This window comes from Arvicanthis niloticus, chromosome 13 (assembly GCF_011762505.2).
Source record: "Arvicanthis niloticus isolate mArvNil1 chromosome 13, mArvNil1.pat.X, whole genome shotgun sequence".
Lineage (NCBI taxonomy): Eukaryota > Metazoa > Chordata > Mammalia > Rodentia > Muridae > Arvicanthis > Arvicanthis niloticus.
In genome coordinates this window covers 15,622,003-15,642,007 of record NC_047670.1, presented here as the reverse complement: position 1 = coordinate 15,642,007, position 20,005 = coordinate 15,622,003, and the positions used below count along the sequence as shown (strand labels likewise).

At 44.1% G+C, this 20,005-nt stretch overlaps 1 protein-coding gene across 6 annotated transcripts in view; it reads left to right on the top strand.

Annotated features, from left to right (window-relative positions):
• Snx31 (sorting nexin 31) overlaps positions 1–20,005 on the top strand; it is an 81,193-nt gene that overhangs the window by 44,122 nt on the left and 17,066 nt on the right. For 2 of the 6 annotated variants that reach the window (XM_034516986.2, XM_076911269.1), the window contains 4 exons: positions 334–447; positions 5,476–5,553; positions 14,333–14,389; positions 16,574–19,921. In XM_034516986.2, the coding sequence (XP_034372877.1) occupies positions 334–447; positions 5,476–5,553; positions 14,333–14,389; positions 16,574–16,666 (342 nt within the window). In that variant the 3' untranslated portion in view covers positions 16,667–19,921. Of the gene's footprint in view, positions 1–333; positions 448–5,475; positions 5,554–14,332; positions 14,390–15,713; positions 15,812–16,573; positions 19,922–20,005 lie in introns of all 6 variants that reach the window. The other 4 variants (XM_076911266.1, XM_076911267.1, XM_076911268.1 and 1 more) reach the window with 4 other exon arrangements.

Sequence of the window (20,005 nt, the reverse complement as noted above, 5' to 3'; positions counted from 1 at the left end):
CCCTCAGGGGGTTGACCTTGCTTTTTCTTCTACCAGAAATTACCCCTCTCCTTCCCCTCTTAAAAAACAAAACAAAAAAACCCCAGACAAACAAACAAACACAAAGGCACCTGGCCAGCTTCTCCCCGAGCTCCTGCTCCTCCTTCCAGGAAGTCTTCCCCTACACTTCCACACCCCCCAGACCTGCATCTGTCCCCTTAATAACATTTCCTGTATTGTACTGTGCTGAGTTACTGCCGGATCTTGGGGAGACGGCAGCCTTTGGGGAAATTGTTGCTGTGGTGACATCACGAGTGAGTGAGCGCTGTATCTGAAGGCATGTTCCTTCTGCAGGGGACTCTGCTGGATACCCACGGGCCCCAGCGAACTCTCAACCAGAACCTAGAGCTGAGATTTCAGTACAGTGAAGATAGTAGCCAGCAGTGGTTTGTCATTTACACCAAACAGGTGAGTTCTTAGGATAGAGCGTAACTTGTGGGCTGATGGGAAAAGAACACAGTACTTCATCCAGCCGGGGGTGGGGGGTGGGGGGGTGGGGGGGTGGGGGGGGGTGGGGGTGGGGGTCCTTCACTGTCGCTGGACTGAAATACTTCACTTTTATTTTTGTTTTACTTTCCTGGTCACCGTGGTCATAAATTGAGAGACTTTAGTTAATCCAACTTTGTTTGTTTTGGTTTTTTTGTTGTTGTTTTTGTTTTTTGAGACAGGGTTTCTCTGTGTCGCCCTGGCTGTCCTGGAACTCACTCTGTAGACCAGGCTGGCCTTGAACTCAGAAATCCACCTGCCTTTGCCTCCTAAGTGCTGGGATTAAAGGCGTGCGCCACCACTTCCTGGCGAGAGAAAATCACCTTAAAGGAGGTTTATTGTAACTCTTAAGTCCAATGGCTTCAGACTGTGTTCGGTTGGTTCCATCACCCGTGGCAAGGCAAAACATCTTGGCAGAAACACATGGTGGACCAAACTGTGGGGTCACAGTGCAGGAAGCAGACAGAGGAAGGGATGGATCCTAATGCTCCCTTGAAGATCACACCCCCATTAAACTACTTTCTCCTAGTTACCACCTACTTCTGTCTGAAGCCAGCCTGAGCCCAAACAGAAATAAAGGAAAGCAAGCCATGGGGTGGGATGTTTTCTCTGACCCCGTGCTTAGACCATAGAGCTTTTATTAGCTTAGTAGGAGTGCTGAGAGTGGGTGATTGACATCTCCAACCTTCCCTTGGCTTTTCTCAAGATCAGCATCTGCCTCTTAGCTGATGAGTAAGCTCCTCCCAGGAGGCTTTGCCTTTGTCTCATTCACCTCAGAGGAGTCTAGGAATCAAGGCTAGACAGGGTAGAACAGAATTCATGACAGAGTTAGAGAGGACATAAGTCATTGCCTGGAACCAGACACTTAGACCCCAAACAAAACTGGAATCTCTTAGCAGAGAACATCCAGATCGTAAGTGTCTAACTGAACTGAAGAGAAACCCCCCCCAGAAGGAAAAGAAACAAACCCTGCATCTTAGCTATCTCAAGTTGAAGTCAAAACTCCAGGTGAAAAAAATTTTTAATTAAAAAATAATAGCCGGTTGTGGTGGCGCATACCGGTAGGATTTGCTGAAGGAGGCAGAGGCAGGAGGATCACGAGTTCGAGGCCAGCCTGGGCTACACACTGCTGGGCAGTGGTGGCTCACACCTTTAATCCCAGCACTTGGGAGGCAGAGGCAGGCGGATTTCTGAGTTCGAGGCCAGCCTGGTCTACAGAGTGAGTTCCAGGACAGCCAGGGCTACACAGAGAAACCCTGTCTCGGAAAAAAAAACAAAATAATAATAATAATAATAATAATAATAATAATAATAATAATAATAATGGGACACTCAGGAGGCAGGCAGATCTCTGAGTTCAAGGACAGCCTGGTCTACAGAGTGAGTTCCAGGACAGCTAGAGTTACATAGAGAAACCCTGTCTTGAAAAACCAAAATGTTGCTGCTGCTGCTACCACTGATGATGATGATGATGATGATGATGATGATGATGATGATGATGATGGTGGTGGTGGTGGTGGTGATGATGATGATGGGCCTGGCTTCCATGTCCAGAACCCACATGGTTGCTCACAACTACCAGTAACTGCAGTTCCAGTATTCAACACCCTCTTCTGACCTTTGAGGGCACCAGCATGCAGGCAAAAAGTCATACCATAAATAAAAATAATAAATCTTAAAATTAATAAATAGTTCTAGGTGTTCTAATAAAAATACTGAGGTAAACTTTACATTGATGTTGTATTTGACATGAGTCCTGCTTAGTTACACAGAGAATTTGGTTTCTGCTCACCAAAGCCCCCTTTCAACCCTCTGACACAGCTGTGGTCACATCAATGTCCTCTGGAAAGCAAAAAAACCCACAATCCTAAGTGAGAGAAATGCTGTGTGGATGCTTCAGCTAGGGTCACTATTGTTATGATATAGGGTCACTATTGTTATGATATAGGGTCACTATTGTTATGATATAGGGTCACTATTGTTATGATATAGGGTCACTATTGTTATGATATAGGGTCACTATGTTATGATATAGGGTCACTATTGTTATGATAAAGCATGATGACTAAAAACAACTTGGGTTTGAAAGAGTTTATTTGCCTTACACTTTGATATCACTGTTCATCATCAAAGAAGTCACGACAGGAACTCAAACAGGCAGGAACCTGGAGGCAGGAGCTGGTGCAGAGAACATGGAGGGTGCTGCTTACTGGCTTGCTCCCCACTACTTGCTCAGTCTGCTTTCTGGTAGAACCCAGGACCACCAGCCCAGGGATGACACCACCCACAGTGGGCTGGCCCCTCCCCCATCGATCACTAAGTAAGAAAATGCCCTCAGGCTTTGCCTACAGCATGGTCTTTGTGGAGGCATTTTCTCATGTGAGGTTCCCTCCTTTCTGATGACTCCGGCTTGTGTCAAGTTGACATAAAACTAACCAGCAAAGTAGGTCTCCTTCAACATGGAGCGCCCTTAGGAAGGTAAGAGGAAGTTTTGTACAATTTCCAGGTAGAGGGGAAAACAGAGAGAACTACCCTTTCTTCACACTCTCCTCAGAATACTGTGCTGTTAAATTTTATTATAGTCTTTTCATCTAAACAGCAGGAAGTGAGGTTAAGCCACCACAGAGAAGGACAATAAACATTTCTAGTGAGATCATGCTTCCTTTGGAGGATGAATCATGCTGAGGGACACCCAAAGGGCTACTTGTTACTACTTGTTACAGAAGGCAAGAATGTAACTGCATCGGGAATCCAGCAAGCCTGATCTGGTTGATAGAGACCCTGGCTTACATGCTTGCGCGAATAGCATAGAAGAATAGTGGAGTTGATCCACATCTTGTTGAACACCATTTAAATATCCAAACCACCTACATCAGCTCTGGGTTTTACTGTCTTAACTTGCATCTTGATTTTGTAAAACTTACATCTATGTGCAGATGCACAGGACTAGTTATTATAAATTAGGCTTGTATATTCCTATGGGGTAGTGGACCTTAAGTGCCTGATAAGGTCGAGCTAAGGCTTGAAGCTCCAGAGACCCAGAAGGGACGGTAGGAGCTTTGCCTGCTCCTCATTCCATGTAGCCACAGCCTCCCATAGAGAGAACTGTGGCCATCAGTCATGTAGGGGCAGAGCCCACAAGTCCCTCCTCATGTAGATGAGGCATCTAATAGGAAGCACCTGCTGTCAGACCCGACCCACCCCAGAACTGTATATAAGATCCTATGCAGAAGGAGAAAAGGTGTGTGAGAATTACTCCGTCGTCTGAGAGTGTCTGTCACAAGAGCTGTAACACGGCCTGGGAAGAGAATGCTCTCCATGGCCCAGCTTGGCTCAGTGCAGCCAGTGCAGCATCCCAGAGCAACAGCAGCCCCTGAGGCAGTGACACCAGAGCAGTGGTGGTGGAGGGAATTCTCCCTCCCTGCTGTAGACTTTTCCTTCCCTTGAACCCACTGGGCGGGGCCAGAGTTCTCCGTGGGTAGCCACCAAAACGCAGGCTGACACCACAGATGATTTTCTTAAACACCTTTTCTCTCTTCCCTTCTCCCTCCTCTGGGAGCTGCAGCCTTTGGCTTTGGTGCCTCAGACCTTAATAGAGCCAAACCAAGATTACGACAGAAACCAGGCAGTAAAAAGAAGGGCTGTGTGGGAAAGAGCATGTGAGGAGTCCCAGGGACCTCACATCCAGCACACAGGGTACAGCAGAGGATCCCTTGAGACCCTGGAAGATGTACAGCCGACCTACTGTGACTGACACTGATGACTAAGCCATGGGGTGGCTGTTGGCAGCAGGCCAGTTAAAGATCGGGGAAAACAAGCAAAGATGGATAGTGAGTTTTAAGTTTTCCAGTAAGCCAGGCACATAGCACATGCACTTAGGCAGCAAAGGCAGGCAGATCTCTGAGTTCAAGGCTGGCCTGGTCTGCAGAGTTCCAGGACAACTGGGGCTACACAGAGAAACCCTGCCTTAACCTCCCACCCCCAAAGCAGAAGGTTTAATTTCTCCTTCCAAATTGACAAGTTAGTAGTTTTGCCTAACGCTAAGCCTCTCAATAATTATTGTGCCATTAAATGGAAGATTTACTTATTTGATGACGAGTGTAAGTAGTCATCTAAGCTTATTGCTTAGAAACACAAGCTGCTCATTGCATAATAGACGCATGGAACAAAGCAGGGTTAACACGGGAAATGGCCAGGGGTGAGGCTCTGGCCGCTTTACTTATCTGTCTTAAGATGAACTCTCAGTACATTGCTGTGATTGAGAAAACTTATGTTTGCCTGCTAATAGCACTTGAAGTGGGTTTCTGAAAGTTAAAGACAAAATTCTTTAAAATGTGCTGGTGTGTTTTAGGTTCTATTATACAGTGAGAGGAGGAGGGGAAGCAGGGAAGGAGGCGTGAAAGAAGGAGGAGGAAGGGAGGGAAAGGGGAGGAGGAAGAGGGGAGGAAAGGGGGAGAAGCAGGAGAAGATGAGAGGGAAGGGGGAGAAGGGGGAGGAGGACCTCTTGAGCTGAGGGAGGGTTTTTGTTTTAAAGATTTGTTTATTTTTTTATTACTTTTTAATGTGTATGGATGTTTCATCTGAATGTATGTCTGTGTGGTGTGTGTACGAAGGACCTAAGGAGGCCAGAAGAGAGCATCAGATCCCTTGGAACTGGAGTTACCGGCAGTTGTGAGCTACCATGCAGGTGTTGAGATTCAAACCTGAGTCCTCCGGAAGAGCAGCCAATGTTCTTATCTGCTGAACCGTCTCTCCTGGTCCGGCGTTTGTTTGTGTGTTTGTTTGTTTGAGACTGGGTCTTAAGCCTTGGCTGGCCCGGAACTCACTGTGTAGACCAGGCTGGCCTCAAATTCACAGAAATCTTCCTGTCTCTGCCTCCCAGGTGCTGGGATAAAAGGCATACACCACCATACCTGGCCTAAGAACGATCTCTGTTTCTGGGTTTCTTAGGCATTTTTCCTGAGCAGCTGCCTGAAGAAGATGATCTCAGAGAAGATGGCAAAGCTCGCTGAGGAGAACTCAGAAATGGTAAGAACTCTGAGACCTTCTTGTGTGCTGACACACGGAGACCAAATTCACCCCTGAAGTCCCAGGGTTTGTCCTCTAGGGAGGCAGCGGCAGGTAACTCTGACTTTGTTACCAGAGTTAGGGTCTTGGCAGCTCTTACAAACACCTGTCTCCAACAGGCCAATTAGACTGACAAGCCGTGGGGAAGAGCAGAGAAAGGAGATTTATTTTCCCCAGACTTCCTGTGTACAGAACAGAAAGCTACCGGCAGCTGCTGAGTGAAAGAAACTCTCAGGGCAGTTTTTGGTTTTTTTTTTCTTTTTCTTTTCTCAAAATTATCTTTATTTTCTGGTCTACATAGATCTATGGAAGGCTTAGTCACTTACTGAAAGGCTTGGTGCATAAACTGTGAAACAAAACAAGAACAAGCATGAGAGTGTGGACTTTTCTGATACTCTGATTGTTATACAAGCATGCTCCCAATAAGATAAGTCAGGCTGATGGATACTCGTATTGGCAAATTTGATGTTTTTTAGAAGGTTACATTGATCCTTACAAAAAGGAGCTGGCCCAGTAGAAACCAACCAGGCCACATGCCTGTGCTTAGCACATCACTTCAGACTTACGGTTTATTTCAGTGAACAACAGAATCAGCGCTTTAGCCAGTAGACATGGATGTGTTCATCAAAATATTCAACAACTTTCATTTCTACAAATTTTTCATTTATTTTATTTATTTGCTATGACTTATTTTGATTCTTGGAAAGAAATTGCCTTCAAAGAGAAACCACATTCCACGCTGAATTTCCTCCACAAAACATTCGGTAAAAAGTGCACCGGGTGGAAGCTAACTCTGCCCAGCCTTTTGAGTTCAGTGCCAGGCCTCTGCACAGAGGACAGTGGTCTAAAATCACTTCTGGCTTAAAATGGCCATATAAGTGTAAGAAGGTGACATTTGCTTGTTTTCTAGACAAACACACTCTTGGAAGGACACATGTTACAGAACTCCTCTGTTAACTGAGGTGCACACACAGGAGATCCTGAGTCCGAGGTTTTGATAATGTTGAAGAATCTGGGGCAAAGGGGAGACCGCTGGGGAACTTTAACCAAATGAACCCCATGATTAAAGTACTCAGTCCTCAAAATACTGGGTTTCCCATTTAGAGGGGATGAGACGGTAAAGGCATTTGATATCAAACCTAAGTCCATTAATGTCTTGTTAGTTTGTGCAGTAATTTCAAAAGAACAGCTTGAAATAGGACGGTGACTGGGAGAGTTTGGTTCCCAAGGCCCCATGGAAGCCGGTTGGACTCGGCAGCCCTCTGGTAACCTCAGCACAGAAGGTGGAGTCAGGAGTCCTCAGAGGATCTGGCTGCCCAGATTAGCTGAACCAACAAGCTCCAAGTTCAGAGAGCTCCCCTGCCTCCATATATAAAGTGGAGGGATATTAAGAAAGACTGGATGTCAACCTTGGGCCTCCACAGGCAGACACGTATCTGCAGTATCTGCATTTGTATACAAAGATAACACACATACACAAAACCAAAACAAAAGTAAGCCTTGAAATGTTTGTGAGGTTTGTTTGTTTGTTTAGCAGAGTCCTGCTACATACTCCAGGCTAGACTTGAATTTATAGCTATCTGCCTGTTTAAACTTCCCAGATCTGCGCTACCACAGACATCATTAAAATTTGAGTCAAACAGTTACAGTGAAGAATAACATAAACATAAACTCACAAAAAAACATTTAGAAAATTAAACGATTGTTTTGCTTTATGTGTATGAGTGTTTTGCCTGTATGCACACATGTATGTACACTACATGTGTGCCTGGTGCCTGTGGAGGTCAGAAGAGAGCCTTGGACATCCTGGTACTGCAGTTATGGATGCTTGTAAGCCACCGTATGGGTGATGGGAATTGAACTCAGGTCCTCTGCAAGAGCCACAGATGCGGTCAGCCGTCTTTCCAGCCCCGAATATTTGGAATTTTAAGGCAATATTAATCCTAAGCCAGAAAGGTTGTGTGTGTGTGTGTGTGTGTGTGTGTGTGTGTGTGTGTGTGTGTATGCGCTCGTGATAAGTACAGTGTGAAGGCTTGGGAGGGAGGAGAGCCAGAGCAGAATTATAAAGACATTTATTTTAAAAGAAAGTGTATTAGTTAGGATAAAGTTTAGCTGCATATAACAGAAAATAAAGTAAGCATCTTAGTTGAGTTTCTGTCGCTGTGATAAAAAAACAAAAAAAACAAAAAACAAACAAACAATAAAAAAAAAAAACACTGACCAAAAACAGCCTGAGGAGGAAAGGGTTAGCATCATCATACAGCTTACAGTCCATCCTGTGGGGAAGTCGAGGCAATTATCTGGTCTGGTGGGCCAGGAACTGTAGCAGGGACTATACTGTCTTGTTCCCACTGGTTGTTCAATTTGCTTTCCTAGACACCCTGGGACCATGTGACTATGGTGGTGGCACCGCCCACAATGGTCTGGACCCTCCCACATTAACCATCAATCAAGAAAATGCCCCACAGGCCAGTCTGATGGAAACATTCCTCAGCTGACATTTCCTTTTTCAGATATGTCTTGACTTGTGTCAAGTTCACAGATACAAAAAACCAACAAAAACAAAATAAAACAAAACAAACAAACAAACAACCCCCCCCAAACCAAACCTAACCAGGACAGCAAATGTCCTATACAAAACAGAAGCGCACTCTCTCTCATCTTTTTTTTTTTTTTTTTTTTTTTTTTTTTTTTTTGTTTTTTTCGAGACAGGGTTTCTCTGTGTAGTCCTGGCTGTCCTGGACTCACTCTGTAGACCAGGCTGGCCTCAAACTCAGAAATCCTCCTGCCTCTGCCTCCCAAGTGCTGGGATTAAAGGCGTGCGCCACCACTGCCCAGCCCTCTCTCATCTTAAAGAAGCCTGGAGATAGGCCTAGTCCAGGGCTGGGCTGTGGCACTGCAGTGTCATTAGAGACCTTTCTGCTGTTCTGTCCTCAGTGTGGACTCTCACCTCCTGTGGGCTGAGTACCAGCCATGCTTCCACATCCTGATGGCCATATGCATAGAATGGCACACACACACCCCTAACAAACAAATAGAATCACACACAAAACAAACAAATAAATAGAATTATAAAAATAACACTTCAGTGTTGTAGTAATTTCCAACCCCAATAAGCCTGTATAAAAGCCACACAATCTAGTTATATTTATAAGCTATGTGCCTAGATTGGACAGAACTAACTCTATATTAACTTATTCCCCAGCTATGAGACCCTTTGTTACTTGTAGTTTCTCCTGGCTTGGTGGTTCTGGCCCATTTTTGCTCTCTCCTCTCCTCTCCTCTCCTCTCCTCTCCTCTCCTCTCCTCTCCTCTCCTCTCCTCCTCCTCCTCCTCCTCCTCCTCCTCCTCCTCCTCCTTCCTCTCTCTCTCTCTCTCTCTCTCTCTCTCTCTCTCTCTCTCTCTCTCTTTGTTCTCCTCCACCTGCCCCTACTCTCAAGGACCTCTCATCCCACCTTTCCCCTCCACTGCCCAATTACAGGCTCTAGCCTTTATTGACCAGTTAAAATAGAGAGAAGGTTCACGTGAGATCACCTGAGTATGTGATCAACTGCCTGTCAGGCGCAACACCTCTTGAGGAAGCAGAATTAACATCAGAATTCAAACAATTCAAACAGCATCAGGACAACCCACAACAGTTTCCCCTTTTTGTCCAGTTAAAAAGGCTCTTTCTCTCAGATATAAATTGAGATACCATACAATTATGTAAGTTATAAAGTATGATATATACTTAATATCCAGCCCATCACATTTGTCAATTTCGATAAAATACTCTACCATCTATCCTAATTAAGGAGTTTACAATTCTGTGCCTAAATTATGTTGATTTTAATTTTTATTACCATCTGAAATCCATTCTTTCAGATCTAAAACATCTTCTTTAATGCTAAGCAATGTGCGTTCAATTATAAGACTATAACTAGTCTTTAACCCTGCCAGAGAGCTAGGAAGGAATTAAGTATTATGTAAATATGTAAGAAGCACAAAAACATAGCTTCCAAAACTATACAATTTGTAGAGACAGCTGACTGTCTGGACAGTCCCTTATTCTTCAAAATGTCAGAGTGTCTGTCTTGAGCCTTCTGGGCCAGAGCCATCTGACAGACCTTGAAATGAAGCAGGAATTATGAAGGACTAGCTTACTTTGTCTTGGCAGAGCTCAGCCGTTGACTATCCCACATCTGTTTGTCCTTTGGGGACAGTATTTTTGTCTGTAGATGAATTAGGGAAGACCTTGCTACAATCAAAACAACTCCATCTGGAGGTAATGATGCCCAATATCTTCCTTGAAGTGGAATGGGGGACTGTCAGGAGCACACATGTCATCTGATCTTTAGTAATGACACAATATTAGATACCATATTCTGTGGGTCTCTGATGCATTTGAAGATTATATATTTAGCATAACGGAATTATCAAGCATTGTTTATTCTTAGCTATTTACTATTTAAATAATCTTGAAAACACTTGTTGTAATTAACTAAATTAGAATCTAATATGACCTTGAGTTTCACTATCTATTAACTTGCATTGCTTAATCATCCTAAACAGCTTATAATAGCAGCTATTAGAAGGGCTGGGTCTAAGCCTCTGCATTTTTAAATGAGTTACATAGGCACAATGCTTATTTAAGAGTAACAATATTAACTTTAAATTTTGTATCAATATACAAAATTTTATACCAATGAAAACCTTAAACCAATGTAAGAAATTATAACCTTAATTTTGTATCAAATATGAAGATTTCTGTCACTGTAAGATTATAGCTATACAATATTTGCTTAAGAGTAAATTTAGTATTCTATCCCTATTTGTCGATTTCTTTAATTTCTATAATACTACTCTAGCCCCCCTTTCTCCACCCCATCCTTCATCTAAGAAAGAAGGAAAAAGAAGAGGAAAGGAACGGCAGAAATCCCTGAGTCTAAGCTCTCTAGCTGCCTCCCTGTCTGAGGCTACAACATTTGAAAATTATACCTTAAATGACAACATATCTATAACCTAAGAACCATCACCCCAACCTAAGGAACTGGGACAATGACCTTCTTTTGTTTGTTTCTAGCTGAATTGGGGTGAAGAATTCCCTTCTGGGGCCCAAAAGGAAGTAGGAAAATTGGCTTTGTTAAAGGAAGGCTAGCTGGAATCATTTGCCTTCCAGTCTCTATGTGCTGAGAAAGTTCATGGCTTAGCTCAAGTCCTGATTGTAACCATCTGAAAGGCTGGATAGACAAGCTAGCTGTTCTGGAAATGTCCTGGAAGCAAGTCTTTGGAGGAAACAGCTTCAATGTAGTTGAGGTAGAGTCAAGCAAGGAGCTGGAATGGAAGGTCCCAGAATCTCAGCATCCCAGAGTGTGGATCTTGTCAGGGCTGTATTTCTCCTCCTCCATTCTGCAATATATAAACATTACAAGCAACACAATTCTGTAAAGGCATTTGTGTGGAATGTGCAGATTAAAGAAGATCAATTTTTAAAAAGACAACTGCCTTTCTTTAAAGGTTAGTTTGATTACATAATCAAACTACAATATAATTTTCCATTCATGCTGTCTTAAAGGATGGTATGTAATAATAAGTCAAGAGAATGTTGTGCCCAATAAGTGTTATTGGCTTTATCTAGACAGTTAAGTGTCAGAAGATCCCAGAGCTGTCTCTGTGTATGGAGACATACGCATCACTGTACATACATCACCTATCCTGTTGATCCTGCCGGTCTCCTTCTTGTCTGTAGCCAAGGTCTTCAGGGGATTTCCCTTTGTCATGCCTGATTTTTATCAACTTGAAAGGAACCCATAGTTTTTCTTTTCCTATGGAAATATAGACATAATATGTCCCCAAGTGTAACACATTTCCTGTTTTTTATCCTTAAAATAAACAGGCTGGTTTAGTTCAACAGTGTTTTCTACAATTCAATGTCTTTCAGCCGCCATAGTTTTTTGTTCATTAGCATTTTAAAAATTTAAGATTAATGAAGCACTATATAATCTATCTCTGGGGATCTTTGTTGTATATGAACCGGATAAACTAAAGTTTGTTTTCTAACAGCCTCTGGTGGCTTTCTCTAATTTTATCTTCTGCCTCTTCCTGAGTATTTCCCCTAATTGAAATTTTAAGTTCCTCCCTTAAGTTCTGTGCCCATATTTCATATCTCTCCTTTTGTCACTCCTCCTGTTGCATAAATTCCTGTATTCTCAAGGTTCTACTTCCACATTTTAATTTGTTCTTTATATTGTAATTCTGATATTCTGCTGTCTATTTTATTTTGATTGATTAATTTTAAAAGGTTCTCCCCAAGCCTTGCTTCTAGTCCCCCATTACTCTCTCTCTGCAGCTTAGGCTGATCTGTGAGCTCTTGCATCTTTTGTTCTAATGTCTTTTCCAGTTCCCGTCCCAACTTTCATTCACCTCTCTCTGTCACTTATCATGACCTATAAGTTCCTGTACCTTTAGTTCCAGTGTTTCCTCTAATCCCTTTTCTAAGACTTGTCTTTTTTTTTTTTTTTAATCTAGGGCCATGTCCTTTGAAGACACAGTAAACCAAGATATTTAACATTGTAATAATACATGGGAAGGTGTCAATTTTCTTTAAATCCATCCCTGTCACCCTGTCAAACCATTCAAAATATCATCCTATAAAACCCAAAAGGTATTTATTGTGTTTCTCATCTTTAAGTATCTGATACATACATACATACATACATACATACATACATATATACATACATACATACATACATACATATATATATCAGATACTTAAAGATCAGATATATATTATCTATCTATCTATCTATCTATCTATCTATCTATCTATCTATCTATCATCAGTTTATAATTCTTATTACCTGATCTGGAGCTTCTTGTATCTTTGTCTCCCTCTGCTGTTCGATTTGGAACACTGCAGTTTGCTTCTGGGCCATCCTGTCTTTGGGTTGCAGCCAGTAGCACGCACTGATCCCAGGCAGTCTGTAGTGCTGGAGGTTGGTAGAGCATGCCTGGCTGTCCCATGTCCTATTTAGATGTGGGGGATACAGGAAAGTGAGCATGCAAAGGCTTGCTCAGAGATGCCTGGGTCAGCCCACTGTGCCTGTGAGAAGGCTTTGGAAGGTTCACAGCTGCGTCTTCACAGGCAGTCACACCCCAGGCTCCTTAGTCCTTCTTAAAGCTCCAGGATTCACAACCATGTTGTGGCACTGGCACTATCTCCGTCCCAGCGTGGGGCAGTAGTGCTGCCTCTGGTTGCATTGGTTTGCTTGGGGCTTGGGGAGCAAGCCTCTCAGTTAGTTCTCTGTAGACCCCTTAGCCCTACTTGGTGTTTAATTTCCACCCTGCTGCAGCTTTAGAACACAACCTAGTTGTTTATATTGAAGGGAGGGGGCTTTTAGCTTTAGGTTAGTTCAATTCTAAGCCTCACTTTGGGCACCAAATATTGTAGTAATTTCCAACCCCAATAAGCCTGTATAAAAGCCACACAATCTAGTTATTATATTTATAAGCTGTGCCTAGATTGGGCAGAACTGATACTATATTAACTTATTCCCCAACTATGAGACCCTTTGTTACTTGTAGTTTCTCCTGGCTTGGTGGTTCTGGTCCATCTTGGCTTCCCTCTCCTCTTCTCCATCCTCTCTCTTTTCTCATTCTCCTCCACCTGCCCCCACTCTCAAAGACCTCCCATCCCACCTTTCCCCTCCACTGCCCAATCCCAGGCTCTAGCCTTTATTGACCAGTTAAAATGGGGAGAAGGCTCACGTGAGATCACCTGAGTATGTGATGGACTGCCTGTCAGTCGCAACTCCTCTTGAGGAAGCAGAATTAACATCAGAATTCAAACACTATAAGGACATCCCATAACAGTTCAGGATCTAAGCCATTCATAGAGTATAGCCTTGCCCAACACCCTGAATGAGATCTACAAATAACAATGCAATAACTATTATTATTAATTTGGTAGTTAGTAGTAGTAGTATAAACCCTGTCCTCAGCCCAGGTTGTCACTTCCCTCCTCTGGGTCCCTAACTTCTGTACCTCATGCACTCAAGGCTCAGCCCAAAGCTTTTACTCTGGTTCTGGTTTGATTAATTGTGAGTTTTGACTGCCCAAAGCCCCACCTGGCTTTATTTCAGTAAATTCTCAAGATCTAGAAGGACAATTTGTTTCCTTTGAAATCCCTTTAAAGGCTATGTTGAATTATAGGATTCACAGACAACCACCAGTGTTAAATCGAAGCTTCCTGTCACTTTGGTGACTTCAGTTCTGCCACAGGAAAGGCAAGGAAGCAGATGTGAGGCAGGTGTGCAGATGTGAGGCAGGTGTGCAGATGTGAGACAGTTGTGGAGATGCCAGGCAGGTGTGCAGATGTGAGGCAGGTGTGCAGATGTGAGGCAGGTGTGCAGATGTGAGGCAAGTGTACAGATGTGAGACAGTTGTGGAGATGTGAGGCAGGTGTGGAGATGCCAGGTAGGTGTGCAGATGTGAGGCAGGTGTGCAGATGTGAGACAGTTGTGGAGATGTGAGGCAGGTGTGGAGATGCCAGGCAGGTGTGCAGATGTGAGGCAGGTGTGCAGATGTGAGGCAGGTGTGTAGGTGCCAGGCAGGTGTTTAGATGCCAGGCAGCTGTACTCCATTACTGGTGGCTGCAGGAGCATTAGGAACATGACTGTGGAGAGGGAGACATGTCAATTAATGATTATTCATGTGCTTGCTTCTCTGCGCTCCGCTGACATTTTGCTAACCTATTTAGCAGATCGAGGTTCCAGAACAAGGCAGAAGTAAAAAGCCCCCGAGCCAACCCAGCCAGGTCTGTGAGTAAAGTGACATCATTGCTGTGCTATAACATAGTATACAACATCCCCCCGCTCTCCTTTAAGCAAAGTCACTGGCATTCAAGCCTAAATTAGATAGCTGCCTGCTTCTTAGAATCCCCTGTATGGATGGAGTGCATGAGAGGTGGGCCCAGACAGCCTGTCTCTGCAGCTGTCTCAGCTGGGCTCAGGACAAGGGACACGAAATTCCTCTGTGACTTCTTCATCTCGAGCACTCATGGAAAACCCTTTCTGTTTAAAAGATTTTGGTTTATGTGTGCATTTCAGCCTTGCAGGTTTTCTGCAGCAGAAAGCCTTTTTTATGTTCGTAAGTTTTCTTGCACATTAGCTCTGTGGTGCAGGATCTTGGTAGGGAACACTGTTAAGAATCAGCCAAGCCTCACGTGCATTTTCCTCTAAGTTAATACTTTCATCCTCTTTCAAGCTTCAGATCCACCGAGGAAACTAGACACAGAGAGGTCGAACGCCCAAACAAAAGTTGGACCGTAATCTACAGTGGAAGAAAGCAGGGCCTCTGCCCCCAGAACTGTTCCCTTAAATACCCTGCCAGCCCTTAAATTCCAGTGTAGGCAAATGAGCTAAAGACACCCTAGAAGTAGCATTTTAATGGGGTTACTATTGACCTAGCACCTGTTACAGGGGCTGGTGGGTGTATAAATGCCTCACATAGAAACAGACTCTTAAAATATGTAAATACAGAAGATGCTTTTCTTCAGTAAATGAGTTCAGGAAACAGCACAGTGCTTGTGGTGAGAGGATCCCAGTTAAGAGTGCCTGCTGCTCCAGCCTCGCACCCTGGGTTCAGTCCCTGGGCCCCACAGGTGAAGGAGAAAACTGATGGGCAAAAGCTGACCTTTGACCTCCACATGTGCATGCACACACAGAAATTATTAATAACAACAACAATAACAATAGTAAACAACCAGACTAGCTGTAAGAGGCAGGAAGATGGCTCAACAAGTAGAACACTAGTCACTCACACCAGTGATTCAAGTTTGACCCCTGGGCCCCAAGGGAAAAGTCTGATGTAGTGACCCCAGCATTCACCATGAGGCAGAGACAGAGACAGGAGAACTGCTGGGAAACCCGAGCGCCATCTTGCCTGGAGCACACAGTGAGGCAGAAACGAGGTGGAAGCAGAGAGCTGACTCCCCAAAGTTGTCCCCTGATGGCCTGCATGCACACATACCAAAAATAAAGAATTTTTAATGTAAAAAAAAAAAAAACTTTATACACAAACTTTTCTCTTTCATAATAGCCCTCTGGCTAATTAACCTGTCACTTCTGCCCTGTGTTCAGACAGATTCAAATCCTAAGTGTGTACCAGGTAATCCTGGGGTGTGACCAACAAGGCTGATTCTTGGTGTTCACCACAAGGACAAGTGAAGCAGGACAGGGTGAGAGCCTTGGAATTTAGCTTTATCACAAGCGGCCTAGTGAGACTCAGTGCGTGTCTTTAGTTTCTTTATCAGCAAACTGTAGGTGATTATCAGCCCAGCGCTTAAGTTCATGCATTTCCACAGCTCGCTGATAGCCGGCACCTAGGATCTCAGCCTCGGCTGTACATCAGAGTCAATCTTCTGGAGAATTCTAAAAACCAGTGATGGCTGGTTCCACCTCAGAGTCTGGTTTAGTTGGAGCTGAGGCGTTAGCTCAGCCCGCAAGCACTTGCTGTGCAAATATGAGGCCTGTGTAAAGGCTAGGAGTGGTCATGTGTACACGCGATCCCAGCCCTGGGAGTCAGACCCTCGGGAATCCCAGTGCCAGACGCCGACTCATAAAATAACGCTTTGAGAGCTCAGTAAGTACTGAAGGCAAATACGTTCTTAAAATGCTTTACACAATACTTTAAAAAGTTTGTGTTTCTGTGCCCAAGAAAATGAAGAAAATGAAGTGAAGAACTGAAATTCACAGGGCTCTGACATTGTAGGAAGGTTAATGTAGCCTGGATGGAGCCCCAGAGCCTAGAGAGCTTCCGGAGCGAGCCAGCAGGGGGCGCTGTCCTCAGTCTCTCTAGGAGGGCACTTCCCCCAGTGCAGGATAAAAGTACCTTTTAAAGTAATCCTTGCTTTTGATAGTATTTCAAACTCCTTGAGCGTTTTCTTGTTGTTATGGAAACTTCTCCCTCTAGTTTACATTTCTACCTCTCTATTTTCCAGCAGAAAGACTATTTTAATTTTCTGAGAAAAAGCAAGATGAAGAAAGCGGCAGGTGACTGTGTTTGGGGCACCCTAACGGAAGAAGGTCTCTGAAGGAGTCATCTTTACGGTGTCAGCGTGTGGGGGTGGGAGACGGCTTCCCACCATCCAGATATTTCTCGGTTTCTCTCTTTGTTGATCAGTCTAACTTCAGCACTCCGTAACTCTCAGGGTTAAACCGGTGTAGGAACCAAAGCTATACAGTTTGCTTAAGAGGCAGGTGGCAGGTGGGCAGGTTCAAATCAACCAATGAGAGGGTTTTGTTTTTTGTTTTTTTTTTCTATTTTTCCTCTAAGATAGATGTGTATCTGGCTCCGTGAAGCCTTTTGTATGTTCTGGTATTGCAAGAATAAAAAGCTTGTTCTAAATTATAGTAATACATCTGGTACCAAAGTAGATTCACCAGCTCAGGAAAATATGGCTTCTTTGACCTATCCAGAAAGCGAAAAGAGGTTGTAAAATTCTGATCCACATCCCCACTTACTCCTTAGTCTGCTAACACGATGACCACAAAGTACTGGGCTTCCCTGGCCTAAGTCCCTCCACTATACGGTTCGATTCCAATACTAGAAGACTGGACTCTGGGCCTGGAGAAATGGCTCCGTGGTTGAGAGCACTTGCTTCTTTTGCAGAGGACTAAATTCCCTTAACCCACGTGGTAGCTCACAACCAGCTGTGACTCTCGCTCCAGAGGATCCAACGTCCTCTTCTGGCCTACTCACACACGCGGCCCTCCCACACACACATAAATAAAAATAAATAAAATTGAATTCTACCCAATGATCATCACGCCAACTTGAATATTTTTCTTTTGGAAATCAATAGTCCTGCACTGACAACAAATCTCTTAGCTTTACAAATGTGTAATTTTTTTTCCACAATATTTTTCCTTAAACAGCTTCAGATATACCATAGTAATTAACATACTTATGTATGGAATTAAGAGCAAAATAGAGAAGAGAAGTATGCAAAAATAACTAGATAAGAGAGTAACATTCTCATGTTCTTTTATGAGTTAGCTAATTATGAAATAAATATAAAATCTGATGAATGCAGTTTGCTAATGAAAATTGTGTGCATTTTTTGAAATGTGGAATCTACGAGTCTTCTATCTAAAAATCAATGCCTACGAGTTTGTGTTTCAGGCTGTAGTAGCATCTCTGCAGAGACATTCTGTGTACCCCCCACCACCTGGGGGGATTAGTGTGTTAGGATCACCATCAGCCCCAAATGGAAGCTTATCCACTACCACCGAAACTTAAGACTAGTCGGGATCCATCTGCACAGCACAAGGGGTCGTCACGGACAGCAGGAACAGAGAGTTTGTATTGGGATTAGAAGGTTAAACAGAATGTGATTGCAGCTTTTGTAGGTTAAAAAAATAATATCTGATCCCAGAGAATGTGTAGTTGATGTCAAAAGCATAAGGCGGGCCATGCACCAAGGGCAGTTGGGAGCCATCAAGCTCCAAGAAGAGAGACCCTGAAGACAGAGTAGAGATCCGGCAGGGGAGGGGACCCACTAACAAGGGAAGGACTGTCAGTGATAGGAAATGAGCCAAGCTCTCTCACATGGTGGAGCTTCAGGTTAAGGCTGGGTGTGTGGTGCTTGTCTGAAACTCCAGCACTCAGGAGGCAGAAAGGTCACAAGTTCTAGGCCAGCTTGGGCTACACAGCAAGCTGTCTCAAAGCACATAGTTTTAAGTTAAAATTAGGGGAGACCGTAGAGGATAAAAGGGAACAGTGTGTGCCCCACCAAGGCAGCTTCCCAGCAGTAAATAGAGCCTCTGTGGCTCCCACACTGAGCGCCCACGCTCTCTGCACATGGCACTTGCCCCTTACTAAGGACAAAGCCGGCAGGACAAAACCAGAAGTATCAAATCCCTGGCATCTAGGAGTTTGGAAGTTTGACTTACTTCAGAATCAAAAGAGTGGCCATCAGTTGGTAAGTCTGAATCTCAGCTGCTGGGATGGCCAGCCCTGCTGCGGGCCCCTGAGAGCTGTGAGCTCTGGAACTGTTGAGTCCTGGAACTGACATCCCAGCTCTATGGAGACTCCCTTCTACCACAGGGCCACCTCAGCACTGGAGAAGTCACCAGTCAGCGCAGAGTCTTTATAAGGTAGGCTACAGCTTTCTCAGCAGCTCTCGACGGGTGCCGTGTGGCCTTGGGCATGCCCGGCAAACGCCTTCCCTCCTTTCTTGCTAGATCCACAGGCTCTGCACGGATTCAGCCATCTCTCCACCTTCATCCATTGAGCAGGTCCTGAACACGTACGGACTTCATTTTTTCAGCATTGCTCCCTAGATACAGTGCAGTGGGCTTTTCAATCGGGCTTGCTTCGTGTTGGGTATAATGTGTGATCCAGAGGGGGTTTAACGTATGGGGAAACTATGTGAGGTTTCATGCATGTGATTTTCCACAAATGATGTGACCATCCGTGGATTTTAGGCCCCATGGATCCTGAGGGATAATTGTACCTGTAAAAAAAAGTTCCCATCAGCCATTTCTCCTTTCTCCTGACATAACTACATTCCTACATTGTCCAATAACACTTCTAGAGCTAGAGTTGTTGTTGTTGTTCTAATTTTCGACTGAGTCTCTCTACGTACCCCTGACTGACAATTGGGCAAATTTTATGTTAAACATCCCAGTTGGAGGTGAAGTTAAGATCATCCCCAAAGTTAGTTTAAGAAAAGTTATGATCTAAATTTGTGGAAAACCAAATGGGGTTCAAGCTTTGGTGAGGAAGCACTGAAGTAAAGCATGCTACCGTACAAAAATGGAAGACACCACATACAAACCTCAGGCCCTGGAGCACCTGCACTGTGCTGGATGCTTTTTAGTTATCCCCCTGCCTCGGGAGCAAGGTGTGCAGTGCCAACCAGGCTGGCAGAAGTTGGCCATGGGAGACACCGTGGAGACACTCTCCTTCAGGGAAAACCTCCTTCCTGTCCTTGGCAAGCCAAAGCCTGCCAAGGCAAAGGTCGCTATGTTGTCACACAATAAAATGTGCTGCATTAACTTAGAAAAAACTGTGGCCTTTGAGTCTCATATGTGCCCCAACCTTTACTGAGGAGCAACTGAACTTTGCTGACAAGTTACTCTTTAATATAAGAAAATTCCTGAGGCTGGATCGTTTATAAAACAAAACAACAACAAAACAAAACAAACTAACACTTATCTTTCTCACAGATCTGGAACCTGGGAAGATGATACCGTCTAGGTCAGGGTGTTCTCTGCTCCTCATCCTCGTGCTGCTGAAGAGCCTGAAGGAAGGAAGGAACCTGCCCCTCAAGTTATTCTGCAAGGTGACTGTTTCATCCAGGGGCCTCTGCCTCCGTGACTTGATCATTCCCTAAGTACCTGAACTTTTGATATTGTCACACTGGTGA